At 48.2% G+C, this 22,236-nt stretch overlaps 9 protein-coding genes across 9 annotated transcripts; 6 read left to right on the top strand and 3 right to left on the bottom strand.

Annotated features, from left to right (window-relative positions):
- Window positions 1-347: 347 nt before the first annotated feature.
- Window positions 348-2,816, bottom strand: F5Y00DRAFT_222371 (FAD-binding domain-containing protein). Its single transcript, XM_048005708.1, has 5 exons — window positions 2,123-2,816; window positions 1,726-2,060; window positions 1,355-1,662; window positions 843-1,224; window positions 348-778 (listed from the first exon to the last, which is right to left on the bottom strand). Exons 1-5 carry the CDS (start codon window positions 2,302-2,304, stop codon window positions 504-506), a joined length of 1,482 nt encoding a protein of 493 aa, XP_047870052.1. The 5' UTR covers window positions 2,305-2,816; the 3' UTR covers window positions 348-503.
- A 302-nt stretch (window positions 2,817-3,118) lies between these two features.
- Window positions 3,119-3,481, top strand: F5Y00DRAFT_256620 (cytochrome C oxidase copper chaperone-domain-containing protein; the record flags this gene model as incomplete). The annotated part of the gene is made up of 3 exons (XM_048010438.1): window positions 3,119-3,143; window positions 3,207-3,280; window positions 3,341-3,481. The coding sequence occupies 3 exons, from the start codon at window positions 3,119-3,121 to the stop codon at window positions 3,479-3,481; spliced, it is 240 nt and encodes a 79-aa protein (XP_047870051.1).
- Window positions 3,482-4,912: 1,431 nt separating this feature from the next.
- F5Y00DRAFT_1506 (uncharacterized protein) lies at window positions 4,913-5,565 on the bottom strand. The gene is made up of 3 exons (XM_048004529.1): window positions 5,348-5,565; window positions 5,141-5,291; window positions 4,913-5,079 (listed from the first exon to the last, which is right to left on the bottom strand). Exons 1-3 carry the CDS (start codon window positions 5,441-5,443, stop codon window positions 5,027-5,029), a joined length of 300 nt encoding a protein of 99 aa, XP_047870050.1. The 5' UTR covers window positions 5,444-5,565; the 3' UTR covers window positions 4,913-5,026.
- A 1,642-nt stretch (window positions 5,566-7,207) lies between these two features.
- On the top strand, window positions 7,208-9,755 carry F5Y00DRAFT_1436 (general substrate transporter). Its single transcript, XM_048004394.1, has 5 exons — window positions 7,208-7,538; window positions 7,615-7,740; window positions 7,813-8,063; window positions 8,120-8,562; window positions 8,627-9,755. Exons 1-5 carry the CDS (start codon window positions 7,366-7,368, stop codon window positions 9,212-9,214), a joined length of 1,581 nt encoding a protein of 526 aa, XP_047870049.1. The 5' UTR covers window positions 7,208-7,365; the 3' UTR covers window positions 9,215-9,755.
- A 267-nt stretch (window positions 9,756-10,022) lies between these two features.
- Window positions 10,023-13,924, top strand: F5Y00DRAFT_256618 (uncharacterized protein; the record flags this gene model as incomplete). The annotated part of the gene is made up of 2 exons (XM_048010437.1): window positions 10,023-10,154; window positions 11,528-13,924. The coding sequence occupies 2 exons, from the start codon at window positions 10,023-10,025 to the stop codon at window positions 13,922-13,924; spliced, it is 2,529 nt and encodes an 842-aa protein (XP_047870048.1).
- Window positions 13,925-14,185: 261 nt separating this feature from the next.
- On the top strand, window positions 14,186-16,052 carry F5Y00DRAFT_222350 (uncharacterized protein). Its single transcript, XM_048005707.1, has 2 exons — window positions 14,186-14,702; window positions 14,786-16,052. Exons 1-2 carry the CDS (start codon window positions 14,621-14,623, stop codon window positions 16,042-16,044), a joined length of 1,341 nt encoding a protein of 446 aa, XP_047870047.1. The 5' UTR covers window positions 14,186-14,620; the 3' UTR covers window positions 16,045-16,052.
- On the top strand, window positions 16,053-16,678 carry F5Y00DRAFT_222348 (uncharacterized protein). The gene is made up of 2 exons (XM_048005706.1): window positions 16,053-16,128; window positions 16,190-16,678. The coding sequence occupies exon 2, from the start codon at window positions 16,357-16,359 to the stop codon at window positions 16,642-16,644; it is 288 nt and encodes a 95-aa protein (XP_047870046.1). The 5' UTR covers window positions 16,053-16,128; window positions 16,190-16,356; the 3' UTR covers window positions 16,645-16,678.
- A 743-nt stretch (window positions 16,679-17,421) lies between these two features.
- Window positions 17,422-19,443, top strand: F5Y00DRAFT_222347 (SURF4-domain-containing protein). The gene is made up of 4 exons (XM_048005705.1): window positions 17,422-17,959; window positions 18,076-18,188; window positions 18,267-18,760; window positions 18,832-19,443. Exons 1-4 carry the CDS (start codon window positions 17,799-17,801, stop codon window positions 18,967-18,969), a joined length of 906 nt encoding a protein of 301 aa, XP_047870045.1. The 5' UTR covers window positions 17,422-17,798; the 3' UTR covers window positions 18,970-19,443.
- Window positions 19,444-19,860: 417 nt separating this feature from the next.
- On the bottom strand, window positions 19,861-21,951 carry F5Y00DRAFT_222345 (glycosyltransferase family 57 protein). Its single transcript, XM_048005704.1, has 2 exons — window positions 21,659-21,951; window positions 19,861-21,577 (listed from the first exon to the last, which is right to left on the bottom strand). The coding sequence occupies exons 1-2, from the start codon at window positions 21,885-21,887 to the stop codon at window positions 20,037-20,039; spliced, it is 1,770 nt and encodes a 589-aa protein (XP_047870044.1). The 5' UTR covers window positions 21,888-21,951; the 3' UTR covers window positions 19,861-20,036.
- Window positions 21,952-22,236: the final 285 nt, after the last annotated feature.

Genomic DNA, 22,236 nt, shown 5'->3' with positions numbered 1-22,236 from the left:
TTAGTTATTAACTAACTAAAAGTCAACTAGTTAAGTCTAAACCCAGGAATATGTTTTGGTGGGGTTGGCGGGGTAAAGGGGAAACGGTAATAGTATGCGATTAAACGATTAAACGGAGGATGGGACCGTTTTGCCAGGATTAAATAACGACTAAATGCTCCTTATCTCCCCCTATTTTTATACGGTGCTTCTTCACCCTCATTTGCTCGACAGCACACATGGATTTGTTTTACTAGCTACAGACTTCTAGGTTGTTTTTAATATTTGCAAAATCTCTTTAAGAAGAGAACGTTATAAATACGCCCAAGTCTTAATTAAGATATCCATATCGCACACCTAACTGGGAAGGGATATTCGGGGTGTGATGTACATAACTATTAATTATTACTCTACCTATTCGCATATACTCTGTACCGAGGCGTTCTATTCTATTCCTATACACACACCGCTCAGATTCAATATACAAACCAAACCTAAATACACCAGCTAGTTAGTTATTACGTTTATAAGTTCCGGACGAGAAATCCATCATTCTGGAGCGTCTGGAACACTCGTCCAGGGTCGTATTTAGCTGCTGCCGCCTTTATGAATTCGACATTGTCCGCGCCATAGCTATTCAACACGTCCTGCGTCTTGCCCGCCGTGTTCATGAAAAGGTACGGTAAAAGCAGATCCTTCGCTTTGGCCGCGTCCGTGCAACGCTGAGTTATTCGCTGCGAGATATCCCATATAGCTCTATCCTGCGTTGGCTCTGTCCATGTAATGTACCACTCGTACCCTAGGAGGTTCTATTAGTACCTACTATTTTATAAATAAACGGCAAAGGGGAATGGCAGACTCACACTGTTGCGGGACCTCCTCCAAACCTAGCAAGTTTCCACCATGCTGTTTCCCCAGCGTAGCTACACTGGCTGCAATTGAATTTGGCACCCAAACTGCCGAAGCGCCGCTAGGGAGGCTCGCCGTTTCCTCGGTAAAGATACTATATAACTCGACCATAAGATCAGCGTCTGTCTTGTGGCTAAACGTCTCGCCATAAGTGCGCGTCTCGCCGGTTGAGAATCGTGATCCCGTTAAAGCCATAATATCCAAGAGCGAACCGTTAAAAGCCGGTACGATTGGTTGGTATGTACCAAGAGCATAGAAGGCATCGAACGCCTTAGCTTGTTGCACCGGTTCGTTATAAAGTAGAAGAATGGTCGGACCGCTTTCCAGTAATTGGACCTGTTACATGTTAATGTCTTATATAGGAAGAGAAGGGGCATGAGCGAAAAAAGGATCTTATTACGTACTATTCTTACATTAGCTCCTATTACAGAATTAGATCTAGGTGTTAGGTTAGGTTATACGTACCGCTAATGCTCGACGATGGATCTAGCTGTCCCTCCTTCTGATATTCGGCAACGGCACGTAGGAAATCAGAGGTCTGATTCGGACTATAGGCACGGGCGTCGACGTAGAAGTCCCTAGCGGGATATGTGTAAAGCTCATAACTTGTTACAATGCCAAAGTTAGAGGCGCCACCTCGTAACCCCTGATACAGGTCCGAATACTCGTTGTCAGCCGAAGCGGTAACAATAGCCCCATCAGCTAGAACCACTTCGTACGATTTGACGTTATCAAGAGCAAGGCCACGCTGGGTTGCGAAGTAGCTTAGTCCACCTTCTTAACGTTAATTTCGATCATCCCGGAACGCCTCCGTTATGAGTGGCAGGATTTACTCACCCCCGAGCATCAACCCGCCAACACCGACAGGACCGACACGCCCACCGACTACGACTAAGCCTTCGGGCACAAGAGCCTCGTAAACTGCCTGCCATCTGTTGCCAGGCCCGATTTTGGCGGTTTTCTTGTCTTCTGATAACTCGGTCGAGTTCAAGCTTGAAAGCGAAATTAGAACCCCTTCGTCGACACTCGCGAAGCCCGGGATGTAGTTGTGACCGCCACTTCTAATGGCAAACTTGGCCCCAGTCTGAGAGAGTATCTTGACTACGGTAGAGACTTCTTGGGCGTTCTTCGGGCTGACAATACACGCAGCCGGTAGCCTACATGCTGCAGAGCTGTAAATGGAACGAGTTAGTCCTCTCGATGTCTCGGTGTAGTTATACTAGAAACAACTTACTAATTTTCATCTTCGATGTCTTTATATGTGTCTCCGTCCGAAGGGAGTACAGTTCCGTTCACTTCTGTTAAAACATCGCGAAGTAGCTCGCAGGTACACTTTACATCGCCTGTACATGTTTGCTGGATTGTAGGTGTAGCTGCGAGAGCGACTAATATCGCATTACGGAGGCTCGTGGCCATGTTTAGTTCCTGATAGTTATGAATGTTTCAAACAATTCGGCTACGTCGGCAACGGAATGGAATAGCTTGAAGTATCACATAAGATAATAAGACTGGTCAAAGTAAATTGAAAGTGTCTCTGCCACGGTATGGGCAGGTCTAATAGATTATTATATGAGCATGGTGGTAAGTATAAGAGATTAGAAGACTGAACAGAAGCTTCGAAGGAAGGGTCTTTTGAGAGAATGAATAGACAGTAGTGTCAGTGTGTATCGAATGCAATGTTCTTTCGATTTGACCATGTTATTATGCCCTGTCTTCGTACCCACATCATCTCTCACTGCTGTGGAGTTTCTGTTTGACTATACCCTGTACTAACTAGCCGTTAAGGCTGGTTCAGCTATCCCTCCAGCTGGTAACCAACCATAGGTAATGGGCGGTAAGCGGTAAATACATTATGATTGTAAGAGCTTGTAGGTGTATGACTATGGAAATGACAGTTCCGAAAGAGGAATCTTGGAACTTTTGGCGTCGTTGGTGATGGAGCTAATGTAATGACCGGTTGCGCCACAAAGATCGGAATTTAGATAAAGATTTATGGCTGTGTGATTGTGTGAGCAGTTCGGCCGATATCTTATCGGTTATCTTTGTGCCTACCTAGGTACGAAGTGATGGGCCGTCAATTACAAATCACGTCATACCATCCATCTTTTTTTTTGAATCACTAGGTTAATTGGCAGTTCCGCCACATCCCGAGACAAAAGTTCAGAATACCCTATCATCAATAGATGCGCACGTTATTTACATACTCTGAACACAGAAGAACACAAGCACAATGGCGTCGCAAAGCATCTCAATGCGTAAGGAAGCTTTCTAAACATATATCAGCTAACTATCACGTCTTGCTAACTTATTTACCATAGCTTCCGTCTCCAACTCTGAGATCAAGCCTGTCGTGAGCCCCGGCTCCCAAGCGGTCGCAACGTCGAAGCCGAAAGTATGAATGCACCGATTTTCATAAAACTATCACAATTATACTAACCCGTATACTCATCAGCCCTGCTGTGTCTGTAAAGATGAAAAGTCGAAGCGCGACGAATGTATGCTATTCTCAAAGGCAGCCGATCCCACCAGCGATTGCAAGACGACTATAGATCAGTACCGAACATGCATGGCCGGCTTCGGGTTCCAAGTATAGAGATATAATGAGCCACGAGCGAACAAGATCGCCATCACTTTTAAGAAAAATCTCTGTACAATAAGGGATCGATTGTATTACGGCGAGCCGGCGTTCCGGATCGGATAGATATGAGGCGATATACCTCAAAATGCATTACGCATTACGCATTGACTGGCGTTCAACAGGAGTAATAAAAGCAGAATCCACTCTTCGGTGCAATTGTTCGGTCTATTTGATATTCCAAGTTATGCAGGCCATGAGCCATGTGGGCTAGACGGATATTTGTTGCTGTCAGGCTGAATGCGTTTGAGCCCGTAACCGAGAGAATTGCGCCGCTTGCGCTTGATTTATGCAGCCGACGAAAATAGACCTCGTTAGCAAAGACATGGGAATAGGAGAGCGCACGCCAGGGCGGCCAATCAGCCATGGCACTTTGTTCAGCTCTCTCTCGCGTCAACTATCTCAGTATCTGCCTTGGACCAAGTATATATAACCTGGGCCGAGATCAGAGGCTCTTTGATAAGAACCGTTGCCTCTAATTAGGTCATATATCCGGGTTTCCGGGTCATTGGTGACCAACCTATACGCACCAAGCTAGTAGAGACCATATGGGGTAATTACATTAGGTAGTGAATGAAGTAGGTCTAATGGTTGAGACTTGAGTAGATGTGCGGTGATGACTTACATGATAGTACTGTAGGATTGTCTTCTCATCCGCGGGTACTTTTGTTCATCATGGATGAATTCGTCGACCTAGCTTACGAGGCTGGCATAACTATGCTTCATAGCACAGTTCTCAGAACTGCACCATCCCGCAACCCTGGCAAAGCATGCGTTTGCCTCGGAAGCTTCCGCCAATATGACCCCTGATCATTTGTTACATGGGGCCCCGGCAAATGACCGACCAGGCATTTTTGCCGCATTTAGGCTAAATGTCTTCATCCTCAACTCGTCCACGATGATCCACCGGTCTAGATTTCAGAACGGGCAGCTGAGGGTCCAAGATTTCAAGAATACTTGCTTAGCATCGACGTATTGGATCGAGCGATTAATTCTCTAAAATACACTATGCGGCGTATGAGAGGCACAGACTCGCCGCCTTGTTGATGACCTAAACTTGGCTCGATGATTGCAAGTTGTAAGCGAACGCCGCTAGCAGCTCCTTCTGAGGCTAGGTATTGGCCCAGCTGTTGTGAGCTTGTTATTCTCGTGAGTCGTGGGAGCGGTCCGACAATGCCATTCCTTCGAGAAACCTGGGGTTCCCACGGGGGACAACCTCTACAAGTTAGCGTCACAATTCCCCAGATCTGGGGCAAACTAAAGGCGTTCTACTAGGTACAGCTGGTAACAACTCACGAATATCTGCAGCTTGGTTAGAATCCGGCGCCTACGTAGTCGCCTCACTAGCTGCAGTGGTAGAACCAGCGCACCGAGGTACAATAGCAATTCACTTACACCGCATCCAAGGAGCATCATCTTATATCGGTCAAAATTAATGACGACAAAGTCTACCAGGCTAGCTAGCTAGAACCCGTCTTTCAATTTAAACGCTTAACCAAGACCTCACGATATCCCAACTGGGACAATGAGCCGTAACAAAAGCGCCATGTGGCTTACTAGAGAGGCGTTTAGCTACTAGAGCTGTAGGTATTCGTATTGAGGCTCGAAAATGACTACCTACGAATTGCTTTGGCTTAAACTCGACTTCTCCAATTGTCCGGCTTCGCGGGACGGTATCCCGAAGCGAGATATCTGCTGACTGGCTAACAGCTGAGCGCCTAACTAGGTTTAAGCTGATTACTGTTTTGAAAACCCTTGCTAGGTACGTCTAGGTAATCTCTTAGTATTCCTCCCATTCCCGTCTGAAGCTTTTGGACTAGTTACAGGTGTATCGAATTCTTGGTGTGATCGTGTGTGTGGAAGAACGACGGTATTATACAGCAAAGAGGTAGTAAACGCAAGCCTTCTCCAAAATACCATATAGGCAGTTGGATGGAAGACAATTAGCTCTTTTTAGCAATAGTTATACCCAATAGGGCGGTGTTGTAAGCATCCAAAGATGGACGAGGGGGGGCAGAATGCCAAGCGTTGTTAATTTAATTTCTGCTACGACCGCCGCAGAATAGTTCGGGTCAGATATAGCACTATCCCAACAATACCAATCTGTTCTCTATGGACGAGCAGAAAGCTCTGAATAATGGATTCATCTGATGGCGAAGAGTTTTTATGTATAGCTGATCTCAGTGGTCAGATCTGTTAACCACATGAACCTATACGCGTACGGTAATAGAGAGATGCTTAACTGTAACCAAAGTCCGCTTCGCTTCACTACGGTGCAACCTCTATTTGCCATATAAGCGATAGGCTGATCTATTCTAGTAGTATTATATTCCAGGCCGTCTCCGACACCATGGAACCAATTAGTCTAAGCTAGAATCAGAATAGACAGTCGTAGTCCTACGGAGTTCGGGACACAGGTCGTTAATGAATCCACAGCAGAGACAATCTGAAGAGGGCATGGGTTGATCATCATGAAACAGAGGTGTCGTCCAAAAGTGGTGTTGTCGCTAGAATAATACATAAGTACATATGTACACCATCCAGATGCTACCCAATTGCCACCCAATAGGAGGAATAAATAACTATGTGAATGCATTTGGCATAGTTACATACGTTAACTTACACAACCCAAATAAACCAAGTTCGTCTCTCACGTCCCGCGGTGGGATCAGATCCAGGATAGGTATCGGTGTTACTGGTCGAGTATTTCCCCGCAAATCGATTATATCCAACCAAAGACAACTTCGCATCGTGCTGCTCGCTCGCTGAGGAGCTAGTTCATCACACGGCATCTACGATTGCCGTACTATGGTACCATGTATACATACCTAGGTAGGTAGCCAGGATGTATTATTATGCCTTCTCGAAGAGTTCCAGCGCTTCTGGGCCCCCCAGCCAACCTAGCAGCTGTTTATCATATCAAAATCAAATCGTGACATGGGCGGCCGGTCGATACACCGGCGAGGGCTACCCTCCCGCAGAATTATCCCGGGCACGGTAGAAGATCTACTAGTTACGACCAAACCGGTACGTAGCATGAGGGTCAATGACAAAGATATATACCTATTACAGATGCGAATATACTAACTACCGAGTAATATAGAATACCTGCAAGTCATGCCAAACGGCTTGGTGTCGACCTGATTATATACGGGTGGCGTTGTAACTCGGCCGGGTCCCAGATCGCTCGTGCTCGGTGCATCCAGAATTAAGATTCATTAACCGAAATGCGGAATTATTATTATTTTTTTTCTTTCTTTCTCGGTTCTCAAGTTCCCATGGCCAACGGGTGCCCCCCTACTAGTAGCCCGCACCCCGGTCCGTTTACTCACTTGGTCCCAATTCCCCATGGGCCATGGCGCCACGGGAGGGACTAGGGGATGGGATGGGGGGGCAATGGGGTAAGGAAGACCCGCAACCCACCCACACGTGTAAGTATGTAACTTACCATGAGAAAGGGTCCCATTCCAGATCTCGCGTTCAGGAAGTGAGATGGCTACGGGCTAGGTGCAATTCGTTCAAGTGAGCTCCTCTACCGGTCCGCTCGCCCGTCCAATGTAGATGGTACCCTTGCTGTGGTCCCTGGTCTTCCCATAGATCATATATTATATCTGGTCCCTCCGTCCCCTCGAGCTTTGTTTCGGGCGCCTCGCTGTATATAGACCCATCACGTCTCTACCCTTTCAACTTCAAGAGACCAAGCTTTTCAGTAAGCCTCAACCTCACCGGAGGAACCAGCAAGAGTCTGTCCCCCTTTAGGTTGCAACACCTCGACATACATAGTCGCCAGCCAATCACACTCGCGCGGTGTGAAAAGAAAAGTTCGCGACCAAACCGACACGATGGCTATCGGCGTCATCTCGCAGAAGGCGCCGCGAAAGGAGGAGATCGCGAACGCGCAGGAGGAGGCCCCGGACTTTGAGAGGGTCGACTGGAAGAGGGACCCCGGTTTGAGGAAGCTGTACTTCTACTGCTTCATACTCTGCGTCGCTTCGGCGACTACTGGTTACGACGGGTATGGCTTATAACGCAGCACTCTCTTGGACGTAGTTAGTTAAATATGCATTGCCAACTGACAAAAACTTATATAGCTCGTTCTTTAACTCGGTGCAAGTGTTCGACAAGTGGAAGGCTTTCTTCAACAACCCGCAAGGATCGCAACTCGGTCTTCTTGCTGCTTTATACCAGATTGGTAGCTTGGGCTCGATTCCCCTAGTGTAGGTCCCAATAATTATCTTCTCCTGCGCCGCGGCGGTACAAAATTAATTATAGGTGCTGACATGTTATAGGCCTGTAATAGCTGATCACTATGGCCGTAAAATGCCAATCATTATCGGTTGTGTCATCATGATCGTTGGTGCTATACTCCAGGGAACTGCCCAGAACATCGGCTCCTTCATGGGCGGTCGCGCCATGATGGGATTCGGAAACAGTTTGGCTCAAATCGCTTCTCCCATGTTGCTGACCGAGATTGCTCACCCCCAGCACCGTGGTCGTCTCACGGCCGTCTACAACTGTCTATGGAACGCGGGTGCCATTGGTACGTCGCGCCTCTCGAAGTCTTGTGTAGAGTGGGAGTTGCTAACGCTTTCGTAGTCGTCACATGGCTTTCTTTCGGAACGAACTACATCCAGAACGACTGGTCGTGGCGTATTCCCGCCATCCTTCAGGCCCTCCCTTCCATCATCCAGATCACCTTCATCTGGTGGATCCCCGAGTCGCCTCGATACCTCATGGCCAAGGACAAGCACGAACAGGCCCTCGCGATCCTCACCAAGTACCACGCCAACGGCAACGCCCACCACCCGACAGTCCAGTTCGAGTACCGGGAGATTAGGGAGACCATCAAGCTAGAGATGGAGAGCAAGACCAACAGCAGCTACCTCGACTTCTTCAGGACCAAGGGAAATCGTTACCGATTGGCGGTCCTCCTGTCACTAGGTCTCTTCTCCCAATGGTCTGGTAACGCCATCATCTCCAACTTTGCCAGCACGCTCTACGACCAGGCTGGTGTGAGGGACTCCAACTCCAAGTTCGGCGTAAGTTTTCATAATCCTAGTCGAAAAAGAAGAAAAAGCCGTCTCTAACCTGATACGCCTCTAGCTTTCCGGAGGTCAAATGATCTTGTCTCTTATCGTCTCAGTTACCATGGCTACGCTCGTGGACCGATGGGGTCGCCGAACGATGTTCCTCAGCTCGACAGCCGGTATGTTCGGCGTGTTCATCTTCTGGACGCTCTGTGCGGGTTTATACGGGGAGCACCGGTCCCCCGGCGCCAACTACGCCATGATCTTCTTCATCTGGCTGTTCAGCTTTTTCTACTCGTTCGCGTGGTCGGGTCTGCTGGTCGGCTACGCCATCGAAATCCTGCCTTACAAGCTCCGCGCCAAGGGTCTTATGGTCCTGAACATCATGATCCAGGCCGCGCTGTGCCTCAACGTGTACGCCAACCCGGTCGCCTTCGAGGCGTTCGGCCTGGACCACTCCTGGAAGCTGTATATCATCTACACCTGCTGGATCTTCTGCGAGCTGGCCTTCGTGTACTTTATGTACGTGGAGACGAAGGGTCCCACGCTCGAGGAGCTGGCCAAGGTCATCGACGGAGAGGACGCGGCTGTTGCTCACTTGAACCTGGAGCAGGTTGAGAAGGAGGTTGCGATTGAGACCCACGACATGCCTCAAAAGGTGTAATTAGAAGTGAATATGTGTTTTTTTTTAATATTGCTGCCATGGTCGGTGGGTTCCTGGCGGTGTCTTAGTTATTAATGGTGCTGTTGCCGTTGTTGCATGAGCGAAACGCGCTTCTTGCATGCTCGATACCCTCACTTAGCGAATTTGCATACATGTTGCTCCTCTCCGTCGTCGCGGGCTGGTTCGGGGCAATAGGAGTTATATATATATACAATGTGCGCCTTTATGTATGGCGTCCTCGTCCGGCGGGTGGATAGTTCAAAATGGGTAGCCAAAATGAAGTAATGCTATCACCGAATGCTGTGCTCGAATATTGACAGTGATGTATAGCGCTCTTAGCTCAAGTTTTTGTCACGGGCAATTTATACTGAGCAGAACAATATGACGCCAGGTTTATAGCAGTGGAAGTTTTATCAGCACCCTCATTTATTTCTAAACGAGGGTGAATACGGGCTGTCGTTTTCATTTTACTAACATACTTGATTCCTTGTTCACATAAGATAGTAAGATAGTCTCATCCAAAAAAGAACATGGAGATAAATTGAGTCTTATTTTAGGCGTTGAAGGGAAGAAAAGAACCCACAAAACTTGGCAGTACGTCGCTAAATAATTCAACTCTCGGTTGGCTGCATGAATTATTTAGAAATCAAACATAGGTAGGCTTTGACTTGACCGATAATTATTCGATAATTAAACATTAGCAACAGCCCTTAAACAGCATTTTATTTTCAACGGATACAAAATACTACACTATAATCTATAATCATCGTATAAGCCTACAATTATTCAGCACGGCCTACGGTAAACAATGGAATCCTTCTCTCTCGCTGCACAGCACGCAGGTGCTATCAACCATGTGCACATCATCCGCCTCGATCCGACTACCGCGGCTGCGCTACGCGAGCTACGCATCATAGTGACGGTCGCCGTTGCTGGCTGGGTCGCTGTCCAGGGAATGAGGGCCTACTTTCGGAATCGTTGAGGTGGTTTTATTCTTGTCTTCTGCCTCCTACAGAATCTGTGTCCAACGATGAAGCAGCTCTCCTGGTGGACCACGTTACAGACTTACAGTATACAACCTCATACGTGGGGTTGGAATGATGGGAAACAAATACTATTATTCTATACCGCTATCACTTTCAAGGGGCCTCAATTGCCGTATATTCAGCTGATAGACGGTTATGTGTAAAACATGATATATCTAGAATAGACTCTCCTCGGTGGATGTTTTTATCAGTTAGAAAATAGATTTTCATAATTATGTCCCCCATACTAATGCCTACAAGGGTTACGTACAATACTCGCTTAATAAATAAACTACTCTTTAAGATGCGCATATTCATATTTATTATTCATATTTATAACACAATGGAGGCAAGCTTTGATCCACATCGTCGTAACTGAATTGATCATGTCCGAGACTTCCACAACCACCTAATTAATAATTAATAACAGGCGTACTTTATTTTCGCTCCGTCGTATCAATCTCTTCTTGATCGGTTTAAACTCCTTATATAAGATTCACTCAAAATGCGTCTATCCGGCTTGCAAAAGGATGTCCTATCACTCTACCGCAAATGTCTCCGCGAGAGCCGCAAAAAACCGGTGGTTCGTGTAGCTGTACTCAACCTTCGTCATGTAATTAGAATTAACAATTGACCATAGACTACGCGGCCGCATTTTGAATCATTTATCAGGTATTTGAAAGGCTTTAGATTAATATGTTCCTATCACGTAGTTATGAGAGACTAACTTGTACCTTAGATCTGAATTCGAGAAGAATATCAAGGTTGATAAGAGAGATTTTGCTGCCATTGAATTCCTCCTACGAAAGGGGCATCGTCAGTTAGAGATGTATTCGGCGCCCGGTATAAAAGATATTAGATGACGTCGACGATTTATTTCATCCAAGTCTTCTATAAGAGGTAGATTCTTAGTCTACAAGTTCACGACAGCCATTGCAATCGCGACTGTCTCAAATTACCATACGAAGTACTGTAATAATATCACGCCCGGGAAGCCGCAGCTCATTATCTCATACAAGGAACTTTTACGATTGCCAACCTCCAAGTCTCCATCTACCTACCAAACTACCTACCCCCTAAGGGCAAGGACGGCTCACTTTCAGACTATATGACACCTTCTGAGGACGAGGCCAGGAATGACCCTGAAATTATTATTCTTTTCTAAATTTTTGCTTTAAACATGTGGCCAGTCAATACACCCTTTTCATAGCATACGTTAGGTACCTTTGGGATCTTTTTGGGGATCACTCTTGGAATATCGACGATGCCTAAACTCAGTTTACCTTAGAAGGGGAGTCCACATCGTCGACCGAAAATTACTCATCCATCGGCAATCCCAAATGAGCAGCTCTCCCAACGAGCCACCGAAGCATTATTTCGCCCACCATTACTAGAACCTTCGGTTGGAGAACGACAACGGCAACGCAGGATTAGTCGAAAGAAAAATGGCGTCCGAGTTAGCAGGCGTCTTCCCTCGCGAGGAACGGGGGAATCTACGAGTGGCGGTAAACAGTATTCGTTAATACAAGCCCCCGAGTTCACAGAGGACCATCCATATTGGGGTACCCTACGACAATCGCAAATACCCAATATGAAACCCAAGACGGCAACCTCAATTGAAAACAGGCAGCTCTGTAGGGATCGCACTCAAGCCCAAATTGTTGATAGTAGAAATTATTCAACTAAAAAGACGGAGCATAGTAGCCAGATTGCCGGTGGCCTACGGCGGAGGGGTATGAGTACTGCAGCGCGGAATCGAGGAAAGGCCCGAGAGAAAAGATTTGGCCTTGCAGATCCTCTCGTCTGGGATGCAATTAATAGATCACTAGTCCAGCAACGACAGTTATCAACCTTAGTCATACCAGAAGAGGAAGCGGTAGAGCATTTTCAGTCGTCAGAAATCCCTTCTCGAACTTCAAGCCAGCGCAAGGCCTTGAATCGATTTACAAGACAACTTGAGAAGTACGCAGATGCCGCCGGAGCAGCTGGCAAGGCTCCGGTTATGACGCCCACCGATTCTGACTCGAAGATGTCATATCATACTGTCCAGCCCCTCTTACCATATCAGAAGGAATTTCAAGCAGCTGGCCTTGCCGTAACATCCGCAGAACAGAGCCGCAGGCCTCTGATAAAACATAGAAGCAATGAAAAGCTTATAAGTAGTTCGGCTAAGTACGTTGAAGCCTCTGTTCAAGTAGATGGAGAATTTGATGGACAAGATGATGCCTTGAGCGAGCAATCAGGCTCGAGCTCTGGGTCGTATGTCGAGTTCACCCCAGCGGGTAATCCGATCGAGGCATTACCAAGCCCAAAATCCAAACCGAAGCGGAGAGGAAGCATCTTGCCATGGTTGAGAAAGAAGTCGCCAGCCAGGGAAAGCTACAGCAGCAGTCGAGTCAAGCCGCAATATACACGTCAACCCACCAAGGATAACCAGGTTAGCCACCGGGTAAAGACTATAGATTCTCAGCAGGCACGGCATAACCATTCTTCTCTCAGCCCTGGGACCCGCCCGTCTGGATTGCGTCGTGCGGCTGCATCGAAACCGATTGCGTCCCCTACACGTCGTGAGCCATCTGGTCGAAAGTTATCGTGGGTCGGAGTTAAGCGCGGTGACCATGCACGATATTCGGGATCAATGGCTCCACGAGCTGTTCCAGAACCCGGGACGATGCAACCATTAGCACATACTGGTCTACGCAAGCGGGATGTGGCCATGGCTCGTCTCCCTCTCCCCGAAACCATCGAAGAAGAAAAGGAAACACTGCCGACTCGCGTACACCAGGAAAAGATTCGGGTATATCCCCGCCCTGAAACCATCAGAGAAGGAAAGGAAACATCGCCGACTCGTGTACATCAGGAAGAGATTCGGATATATCCTCCCCCTGAAACCATCAAAGAAGGAAAGGAAAAATCGCCGGCTCACATAGGCCAGGAAAAGATTCAGCTATATCCCCTCGCTAGATCAAAAAATACTCCAGTTCCCGTCACCAAAATGAGTCATCGTAATCGTAGCGTGTCGCCACGGACATCTCCTTCCACAGTTCCTTCGCTGCCATCTGCGGCGCGGTATGCTGTTAGCCGGACTTCCTCTTTAGAGCGGGCGTTGGATGAAGTCTCTCAGAAGCTCGAGAAGTTGGAGCAGGAAGCCGATAAATCGACTCAGTTATACAGCCGCCCTCCAACTTTGGTAGATAAGACGAATCAGAAGCGACACTCACCTCGTCGCTCTAATTATTACGCTTCCGGGATTACTCCCACACGCCGGCCTAGATTAAACGAAGAGATCCTCTTCGTAAACCGGAAGATGCCACCCATTAAATCGCCCAAGTCGATGCCAAAGAAGCAGTCACCGTCCTTACCTGAGCCTACTCGGGAGCCACCCGCTCCACCGCCGAAACAGCCAACATCCCATTCCTCAAAGGAAAAGACGCTACCTACGATACCTCAGACCGGGGACATTTTAAAGGATTTGGACGTATTCTTCGATTACGAGGACGCAAATATCAGCGACAGAGACGTCATCAAGGGTCTTCAAGTAGCTATACACGCGGCAGCCGATAATGCGTATGATTCGCTGATACGGACAAAAACTGGATTGAGGATTCGACGGTTTCTAGCGGATCTAAGAGCGGTCGGTGAAATGCAAGACGAAGACCCAGTCGGTCGGTGTGCTAAAGAGTGACTTGTGAGGTCTACGTGACTTTTAAAAATACAGGATAGAAAAAGAGGTGTACATCAGACCGATTCCTAGATGGGTCTCATTCCTTTTGGCTTACGTCGGTTCTACTACGTGTCCGAGGGCAGAACCAGTCTTTAGCAGTTTACACAAAGTACCTAAGTTAGTTAGACTACCTAGGTAGCTAATGCTACTTAATAGAGACGATGATTTGGTTTGATTATTTTCTCGGTCCCCTAGAGAAGACATATACTCGCCCCTGATTCCCTTAGCCTCCCCTACATATGAATAACTTGTAAGAACAGCTAAGGAGGGAAGAGTGGCGTTAATACCGGCATTAGCCACAATTCCCCTCCAATGTCCATCAATTAGATGAAGGCTTGGCCGGTACATGAAGAGCTGCAAAAAGATACTTCAATTTTGTATTTCCACGGTCCATATTTTCAGGTATCATGAGAAAGTTATAATGTACTCCCCATCTTAACCAACCATGCTTGGAACCATGGAGCAAGACGAGGCACGATTCGTGCTTACGAATCGATGAAATGGGACCCGCCCTCAAGGTGACTGTGACTTGAAGAACGAAGGACCGCGCGCGCCGTATCTTTTCTCTCGTAAGACGTAATACTATTGCAAACATCCTTCTTAAAGGACACAACTTCAAGTGAAGCTCAGCATAGCATAGAGAGATCTACGCGTAAGATGGCGACGATGACGACTGCGGAGGCTGTTGTTGGCCCAGCTACGGAGTGTGCTCCGAAGCACAGGGCTTGTGATGAATGCCGTACGTTTTTGTTGGCGATGGTTCAGTGATTTTGCGTTTGCGTCGCGGGTCCAGATAATAGATTGGACTTACATTTGCTACAGGCACGCGTAAGCTGGCTTGCACCAAAGAGCCCGAGGGCTGCTCTCGTTGTAAGCGCGAGGGCATCGCCTGCCACTACTCTCCCCAGAAGCAGATGGGTCGCCCGCGAAAACGTCCCCGAGACGACGAATCGAATAATGACCTCGCTGCGAATGCGAATGCCGCCTCCGCGAATAAGACCGCCATGACCGAGATCCCGCCCGATACCCAAGACCTCGGCTTGTCTTTTATCGACTTTCTGGCGGCGGGCGAACCCAACGTTAATAATCTCGACGCGCCGATAACTTCGCCGCAAGAGAAGGGCTTCTCGTGGTCCTTCGGGTACGCGGGGGATAGCCTCGGGGACGTGGGCTTCGACCCTATACCCGAGACCGCGCCGTCCTTCTCCTCGTTGAATATCGACCCGTCCCTCTTCGTATCGGCCGCAGACCTGCCGAGCATAGATCAACTGCCGAACCTGATGATGCCCAGTCCAGCAGCTACAACGCCCGAAAGCATGGGGAGTTCATCATGCGGTACCGCCCCGGCGGCGGCGAAACCGACGACGAGTTGCGCGCATACCGCGGCGCTATACCTCGCCCTCGACTCGATGCAGAAGCAGCCCGACGGCGTCGAGGAATCGATCCGACACGCGCGGAAAGCGGCGCGGACGGCCTACGACGCGGTGTACTGCCCCGTGTGCTCGTTCCGGCTCGAGCCGCCGGATCGCAACTCGGGCCCGGACATCATGCGCTCGTTCCAGAACCTCATGCTGCTCGCGGCGCTGATCCCGAGCATCGTGCACGCCTACCAGCGGATCCTGCACGCCGTCGACGAGGAAGCCAGCCTCGCGACGGCCGAGCGGCGGCGCCTCGTGTTCCGACTGCGCGGCTTCGGCGGCATCCTCTGGGGCTGCGGGTCGGTGGACGAAGAGAACATATGCACGGCGGCGGGGAACTTGGACTGCCGGGAGATGGAGCCGGCGATGTGGCGGCTGACGGTGCGGGCGCTGCTCAAGGCGGACGTGTACGGACTCTCGGACCTCGACGCCGTGGAGGCGACGGATAATACGTTGCCGATACATATCGGGCTGAAGGATATCGTCAGCCAGATGGAGCAGAAGAGCCGGGCGCGGCACGCTCTTATGGATGCGCTGGTGGCGACGGGGAATTGGCAGCCGCCGAACTGTGGGATGCCGATACATGCGCAGGGGGAGACGCCGACGTGTCAGAAGGTTATTGCGATTGCGAAGGCGGCTATTGATGCGTTGGTTATTGCGTGAAAATGGGGTATTAGGGGGGAAGGGGAAAAGGGGGGGATATTCGATTGGGTTATCTTGCAATTGCCCGGTCAAGTCAAGTAATGAGTGAGGGCTTATGATGACTTCGCCTTGTCTGGCTACTACTTCAAGACTGATATTGCTCTAGGTTACCATTACCAATTCGCTGGTTCATGAAATAGGTCCGTACGGCAGCGAGGCCCTTAGATCCTAGGGACCTTGTATGCTTGGATATATCTCTTATCCGGATTCGGTATATACCTACCTACTCGAGGAGTAGTATTGGGGAATAGGGACTATATCACGAGGGCCGGGATGACACCTCCCGGGGAGGTTGACTGGCGGTACGTAACCCTTTGCTCATCGTCGGCCTTCCTGGTCACATTGTGCTGGACGTGTTTCCTCCGCCACGGCGTAACTACCACCGATTGCTGGCTTAACGCGGAAAGGGTCATGATAGGAACCATAAGGACATACGCTACTGGATCTAGAGACTCGATATCGCGGATTCCCGAAGGTGGAATCAAGTACGAGAATATAGCTAAGAGGTTTATAGATGTAGTTATATTAGACAATCACCAAGTCACTCGACTCAGTTATTAGTTATGAGTTAATTCCTAGTATGGGTTATTCCTGACTTATATGACTTATATACACGTTCTTGCTAAGATGCCTCGCGTTATACTTGACGGCAGTCTCTCCATCACTCATCTTATCAAAAACCAGTTCAAATCTGGCTCCGTTTATTGGAAATGTGCATCATCATCTCGGGGCTTAGGTAGTTAGTAAATTGGTAACACGATCGTTTTCCTAGAGAATAGTGACATCCGATGACTGACATGTACGAGCAATCCATCGTAGCTGAGGCTTTGCTACTTCAGCCCTATGTATTTCGTGCCGTTTAATAATGTCCAATCAAAGCTATACGAGATGTTCAGGTCTATGTGCTAAGCAAGTGGATCTCATCTTTGATGTTTGTTACTCGGTCTGGACGTGGGTGATTACGTGGGGATTACAGCTTTATTTTTGGCAACATGCGGCTAAGCGTCATGCTGGTACCCAGGTCTTAATGGATCCAGCTAACCTTTACGGCGGCGGATATACCCAATGCCCGAGTATTTAAGGTTAAGCTCACATGTGTAGCTTCGTACAGTGGATGTACCCGAGCGGAGCTGGATGATGGACAGGTACATTGATTCCACTACATTCCAGACGCGGGTGCCAAGTTTCCGACTAGCGCAAAGAACATTTCTAAAACTATGGCCATACAGGTAGTGTACATAGCCTATGGTCAATGCGCTAACCATGCCACAATGTTCTCCCCCCCGAAGCTAAGTCAATTTTTAGTCAAGTAAGAAAAGAAATCTAACCTAACCAATTGCCAATCAGCCAATCTGGCATGTCGGAACTTTGGCCTTGCATCATTGTCAATTAAGGACACGGTTGTCTAGCACACATTAAAACCTCAAAACTTCATCGGCAAGAGGGTAAAATAATACTCAACCACGGTTTCAATTTGCTAGTCTTCTTTTTCCTCTTTTTTATTAATCCAACTCTCTCTACTTCTAACCCTTATATAGCTGCCGTACCTCCGTTTCTAATCCCGGTACCGACGCTCCCCGTCTCGTCCGTCTTACAGGTAGAATTCGCCTCCTGGCTTTACATTCTTCACGCGCAACGATCGTCTTCTTATTCCCGCCTTCTTGCGCAAAAAGATTAGCTGGCTTGGGCGACGTAGTCCACGATTAAATCACAAAATGGCCCAGATCAGAGGTACAGCCGGCTACCATCTCGGTGGCCCGAATCCCTTTGGCGGCCCCAAGAACGAAGTCGCCGATCCTAGTCCTCTGGACGCGATCAGGGAACAAACCAGTAAGATTGAGGATGTTTTGGATACTATTAGCGAGCCCGTTAAGCCGTACGTAAATATCTCCTCGCGCGCGAGCTCTACGTTCCCGCGTATATGTGTATATAAAACTTGTAGCCAAAGGGGGAAATCGAATGAGAGGTCTAGCTAACACGCTTCTTCCGCAGATATCTCCCTGCCATCGGGCGTTTCTTAATTGTCGTTACATTCCTTGAGGATGCTCTAAGAATCATAACACAATGGTCCGACCAACTAGTATATCTGAACAGCTACAGGCATAGTAAGTTCTATAGAGAAGTTCTATAGAGAACTTAGAGCTGTTCTTCCCGAGCTAACTTGGCTGTTTCTTTTTTGCTAGTTCCTAACGGGTTGACACATCTCTTCCTTATCGTCAACGTTTTAACCATGGTTGTTTGCTCCACGATGGTTATCATTCGCAAACACTCCGACTACGCCGTTGCCGGTCTCATGGGTGTTGTTGTCACGCAAGCGCTCGGATATGGATTGATCTTCGACCTCAACTTCTTCCTCCGAAACCTTTCCGTCATCGGCGGGCTGATCATGGTTCTGTCCGACTCCTGGGTCAGGAAGACCAAGGCGTTCGCAGGCCTGCCCCAACTCGACGAGAAGGACCGAAAGATGTACTTTCAGCTGGCCGGTCGTGTACTCCTAATCTTCCTATTCATCGGATTTGTCTTCAGTGGCGAGTGGTCGGTCTGGAGAATTGGTGTGTCTGTCATTGGTTTGATCGCCTGCGTCATGGTTGTTGTTGGATTCAAGGCCAAGTTCAGCGCTACTCTCCTAGTTCTCATCCTGAGCGTTTTCAACGTCTTGGTTAACAACTTCTGGACTGTAAGTTCACGCGACCCCGGAAACATTCTTTTATTTTATAAGCTATTTTATAAGCTAATTTTTTCGCCTAGCTTCACGAGCACCACCCCCATAAGGACTTCGCCAAGTACGACTTCTTCCAGATTCTGTCTATCGTCGGCGGTCTTCTCCTGCTGGTTAACAGCGGCCCTGGCCAGTTCAGTATCGACGAAAAGAAGAAGGTCTACTAAGCGATGGGAGTTTACGGAACCACGGAAAACTCTGCTGGTGGCACTTCGCATCGTGATCGCATAGGCTTAACTAAAGGCCATCTTGCGCCATGTGCCTATGCCAGCTTGGGCAGCACATTGTGTGGCGTAACGGGCGTGGAGCGAAATTTTTGTTTTCAACCGGAAAGATCAGCTAAAATGGCGCGGCTCACTGCTTGCCTCGCGATAGGTCTCGGTTGTCAAATGGAGGATCAAAATAAGCTTATACAGCGTAAGGGAATTGAAGACTAGGATTTTGACACGTGTGCGTGCATCCGTGATGTGGGTGTAAATGCGACTTTTGTCCTTGCTTGATCTTGATCCCTATCCGTCTAATATTTTACATATACGATTAAACGAAATGTGTCCCCGACTACCAGAGACTATTCTAATGAATGAATTAGAGCAAGACTTGATGAATAGGTCGTTTAGAGGGACCGAATTAAATATAGTCGCTACATTTCTAGAAAGACAGTTTAAGTCATGCTTCAACTCCTAGATGGATCCACATAATAGCCCCTTTATTAGTTATTAACCTAGTTGCTTGCCAGTTTGCCTTTGCTAGATGCTCAACCGAATAGTTTTTGCTCCTCCCTCGCCCCCTACCTTTTATTCCCTCGGGCTGTTATAATGTAGCCTCGATATTATTATCATTGGTAATGTTAATGTATTAGTTTTAGGATTATCATTGCAATCGTAACCATTATTTATTTTCACCGTCTTCTTATAGGTGCTAGCATAGTCAATGGCTACATTATGTAGTGAGTAACCACAGTTACATAATCATCTTGCTATAAAGGCAGGTAGGGTTCGGATAAACCGTCGATTCGCAGCAGCTTCGAATTTATCTAAGCAGATTGCTTTAAGTAGGTAGCTAGATATTATATAAGCTCGTATAAGCACCCTCCCCTAGACTCAATTCTTACATTACTACACGGTGGTATAAATATGTATTAAATTGCATCAACGCTATATTGGGAGAATCAACTTTTTGTTTGAAACTTTTATAGATTATAGGCTATGTGCATGAATACGGGTCTCGACCCGCGTCAAGTTGTTTTGACTTTGGTTCCCGGGGGTTTTCGAGGCATGATTCCGCTCTCCTGTATTAGTCTCCATAGACACCACATGTAGCACAGGGAAAACCCAGCTGCGCCTACACCGACGTTGGCGACAACCCAGAGGTCAGGCTTGTCGGGAGGTGGGGTGACAAACAATTCCAGTATATGCCAGGCTCCCATGGAGACGTAGAAAGCACCATGGATAATTGCTGTCAACCATTGAACCCATATGTTCTGTCCTTCCTCGAAGTAGGCGCTGGTCGATACGGGAGGCAGGCCTAACAGATACGCCCATAAGAGCGTTAGTACTGTGTAGGGCATCCATAGGTCAACTCTCTGTAGCAGGGGATACATGGTCCACACGCCAACGAGATTGCCAAATCCAACCCAGGACCTAATATCCTTTCCCAGCCCCTGCTTTCCTGCAAGGAGTACGGTCATGGGGAGAAGTGGGAGAAGCGCGCTCTTCTCATGAACTTGGTAGCTGAATAAGAAGAAACCCCACGCCGTTGCACTAAAGGCGTACGGGAGAAGTTCCTTGCGGGGCTTGAAGAATAGAATTGCGCAAGGGGGAGTAATTGAAGCGAGAGTTGCTAGGAGTGAGACTCGTTGTAAGAGTTCAGTTGGATATTTCCGCAACTTGATGACCACATTAGCTGCGCACCAGAAGTTGGCAACTTTGTCCTCAAATAGTCCCCGTGCAAAAGGAAAGATTCGATGAACCATCTGAACGGCTTGCTCAACCACGGGATAATATGAAGCATTCGTATCTAGATAGGTTTGGAGAAAGGCGAATATGGGTAACGGGGGATGGGGCCCATCTAGATCAGGTCGCGAGTCAATACCTCGGCTTACGTCGTATAGCGTACCTAGAACTATCGGTAAGACAAGTACTGCAAAGGATGCAAGAGTAACCGCTGCGATCCCCATGAACCGTCCGATATTAATGCGAGGAAAAGTACAGCTTCCCAAGAGGAATGCGAATACAGCCGGTGCGTAATAAAGTGCCATCTGCTTGAACCCCAAAGCGCAGACGAAGAAGATGGAAGCCCACATATATCGACCTGCCACCATGCTAGACATGCTCGCTAATACAAATCCGAGCATCACCGTATTGTACTGGAAGTGAACATGGTCGATAAGGATGGTAGCTGGCTGCATGAGGATTGCGACCAGCGCCACAGATGCGGTCCATTGAGCAACACCCGAAAGCTTGCTATACCTCCTGACGAAGACCACCGCGGCAGGTATATAGATCAGATACTCGGACACAATAACAGTAGCCCTCATGAAGACCTTGAGCGTCGGATCGTCCGAGCCTCGCGAAGTGTAGAGTGCGAACCATTCGGGGTCGATGAGCGAGCCGACCTTACCGAGCAGCCAACTGTGATAGGCGGTCAAGGGAGGATAGTCGAGACCCCACCATTGTAGGTCGTGGAAATACCATTGCGATATTGGCAGATGTGTCGTTATCTCCATCCAGTGTCTCTGCGCCTCGTAGTCACCAAACATGGGCGGCTTTCTGAAGCCTGTTAACAGGGTTAAGAGCTAGGTTAGCCAAGAGATGCCCAAGATAGACGGAGCAGAATTGGAAACTAATTGGAACCAACCTGAATATCCCCAAAGCCCTGCAGCCCACCTAAACAGGCCGACGATCATAAGAATGAGCGGTAGGACCTCCCATTGCGACAGAGAGCTTCGGGCTGGCCAGAGGAAAGCTGCGAGAGGGAACGAAGGAGTGCGGATTAGAGCTTCGGGTTTGGCATTGACAGTAGTTTCGAAATGGGCCTTCTTGGTCTTGCGCCGAGGCTTATGCGGTGCTGGCGAGGCGGAAGCCATGGTACACTATTCGCCGTTTTATTGTCAGGAACGGGAACGGGAATTGTGTTAAAGTCGATCTGACATTTTAGATATTTTAGGTGTGGTTTTTTAGTTGTACATACGTAACTTAGTTCATTAGTACACAGGTACATATGTAATATCCTGGTGCTTCGTACCTTTTTTTACGACAGGGGTCCACTCGTTTTCGTACACATGTGCAGCCATTGGCACTGCAGCTATAGCAGGGGGACCCATGAGCACAATATCTCGATCCACATTTTTAGCAACGACCTAGCCCAGTCTGCTATGTACCTATGATATACATACATAGTACAGTCAAATAGACTTGACTGACCAGCATTAGTTA

This window comes from Daldinia vernicosa (assembly GCF_022497035.1).
Source record: "Daldinia vernicosa strain CBS 139.73 unplaced genomic scaffold F5Y00scaffold_1, whole genome shotgun sequence".
In the NCBI taxonomy this organism is placed as follows: domain Eukaryota; kingdom Fungi; phylum Ascomycota; class Sordariomycetes; order Xylariales; family Hypoxylaceae; genus Daldinia; species Daldinia vernicosa.
The sequence above is the reverse complement of the archived record's forward strand: the minus strand, read 5'-3'. Positions and strand labels throughout refer to the sequence as shown.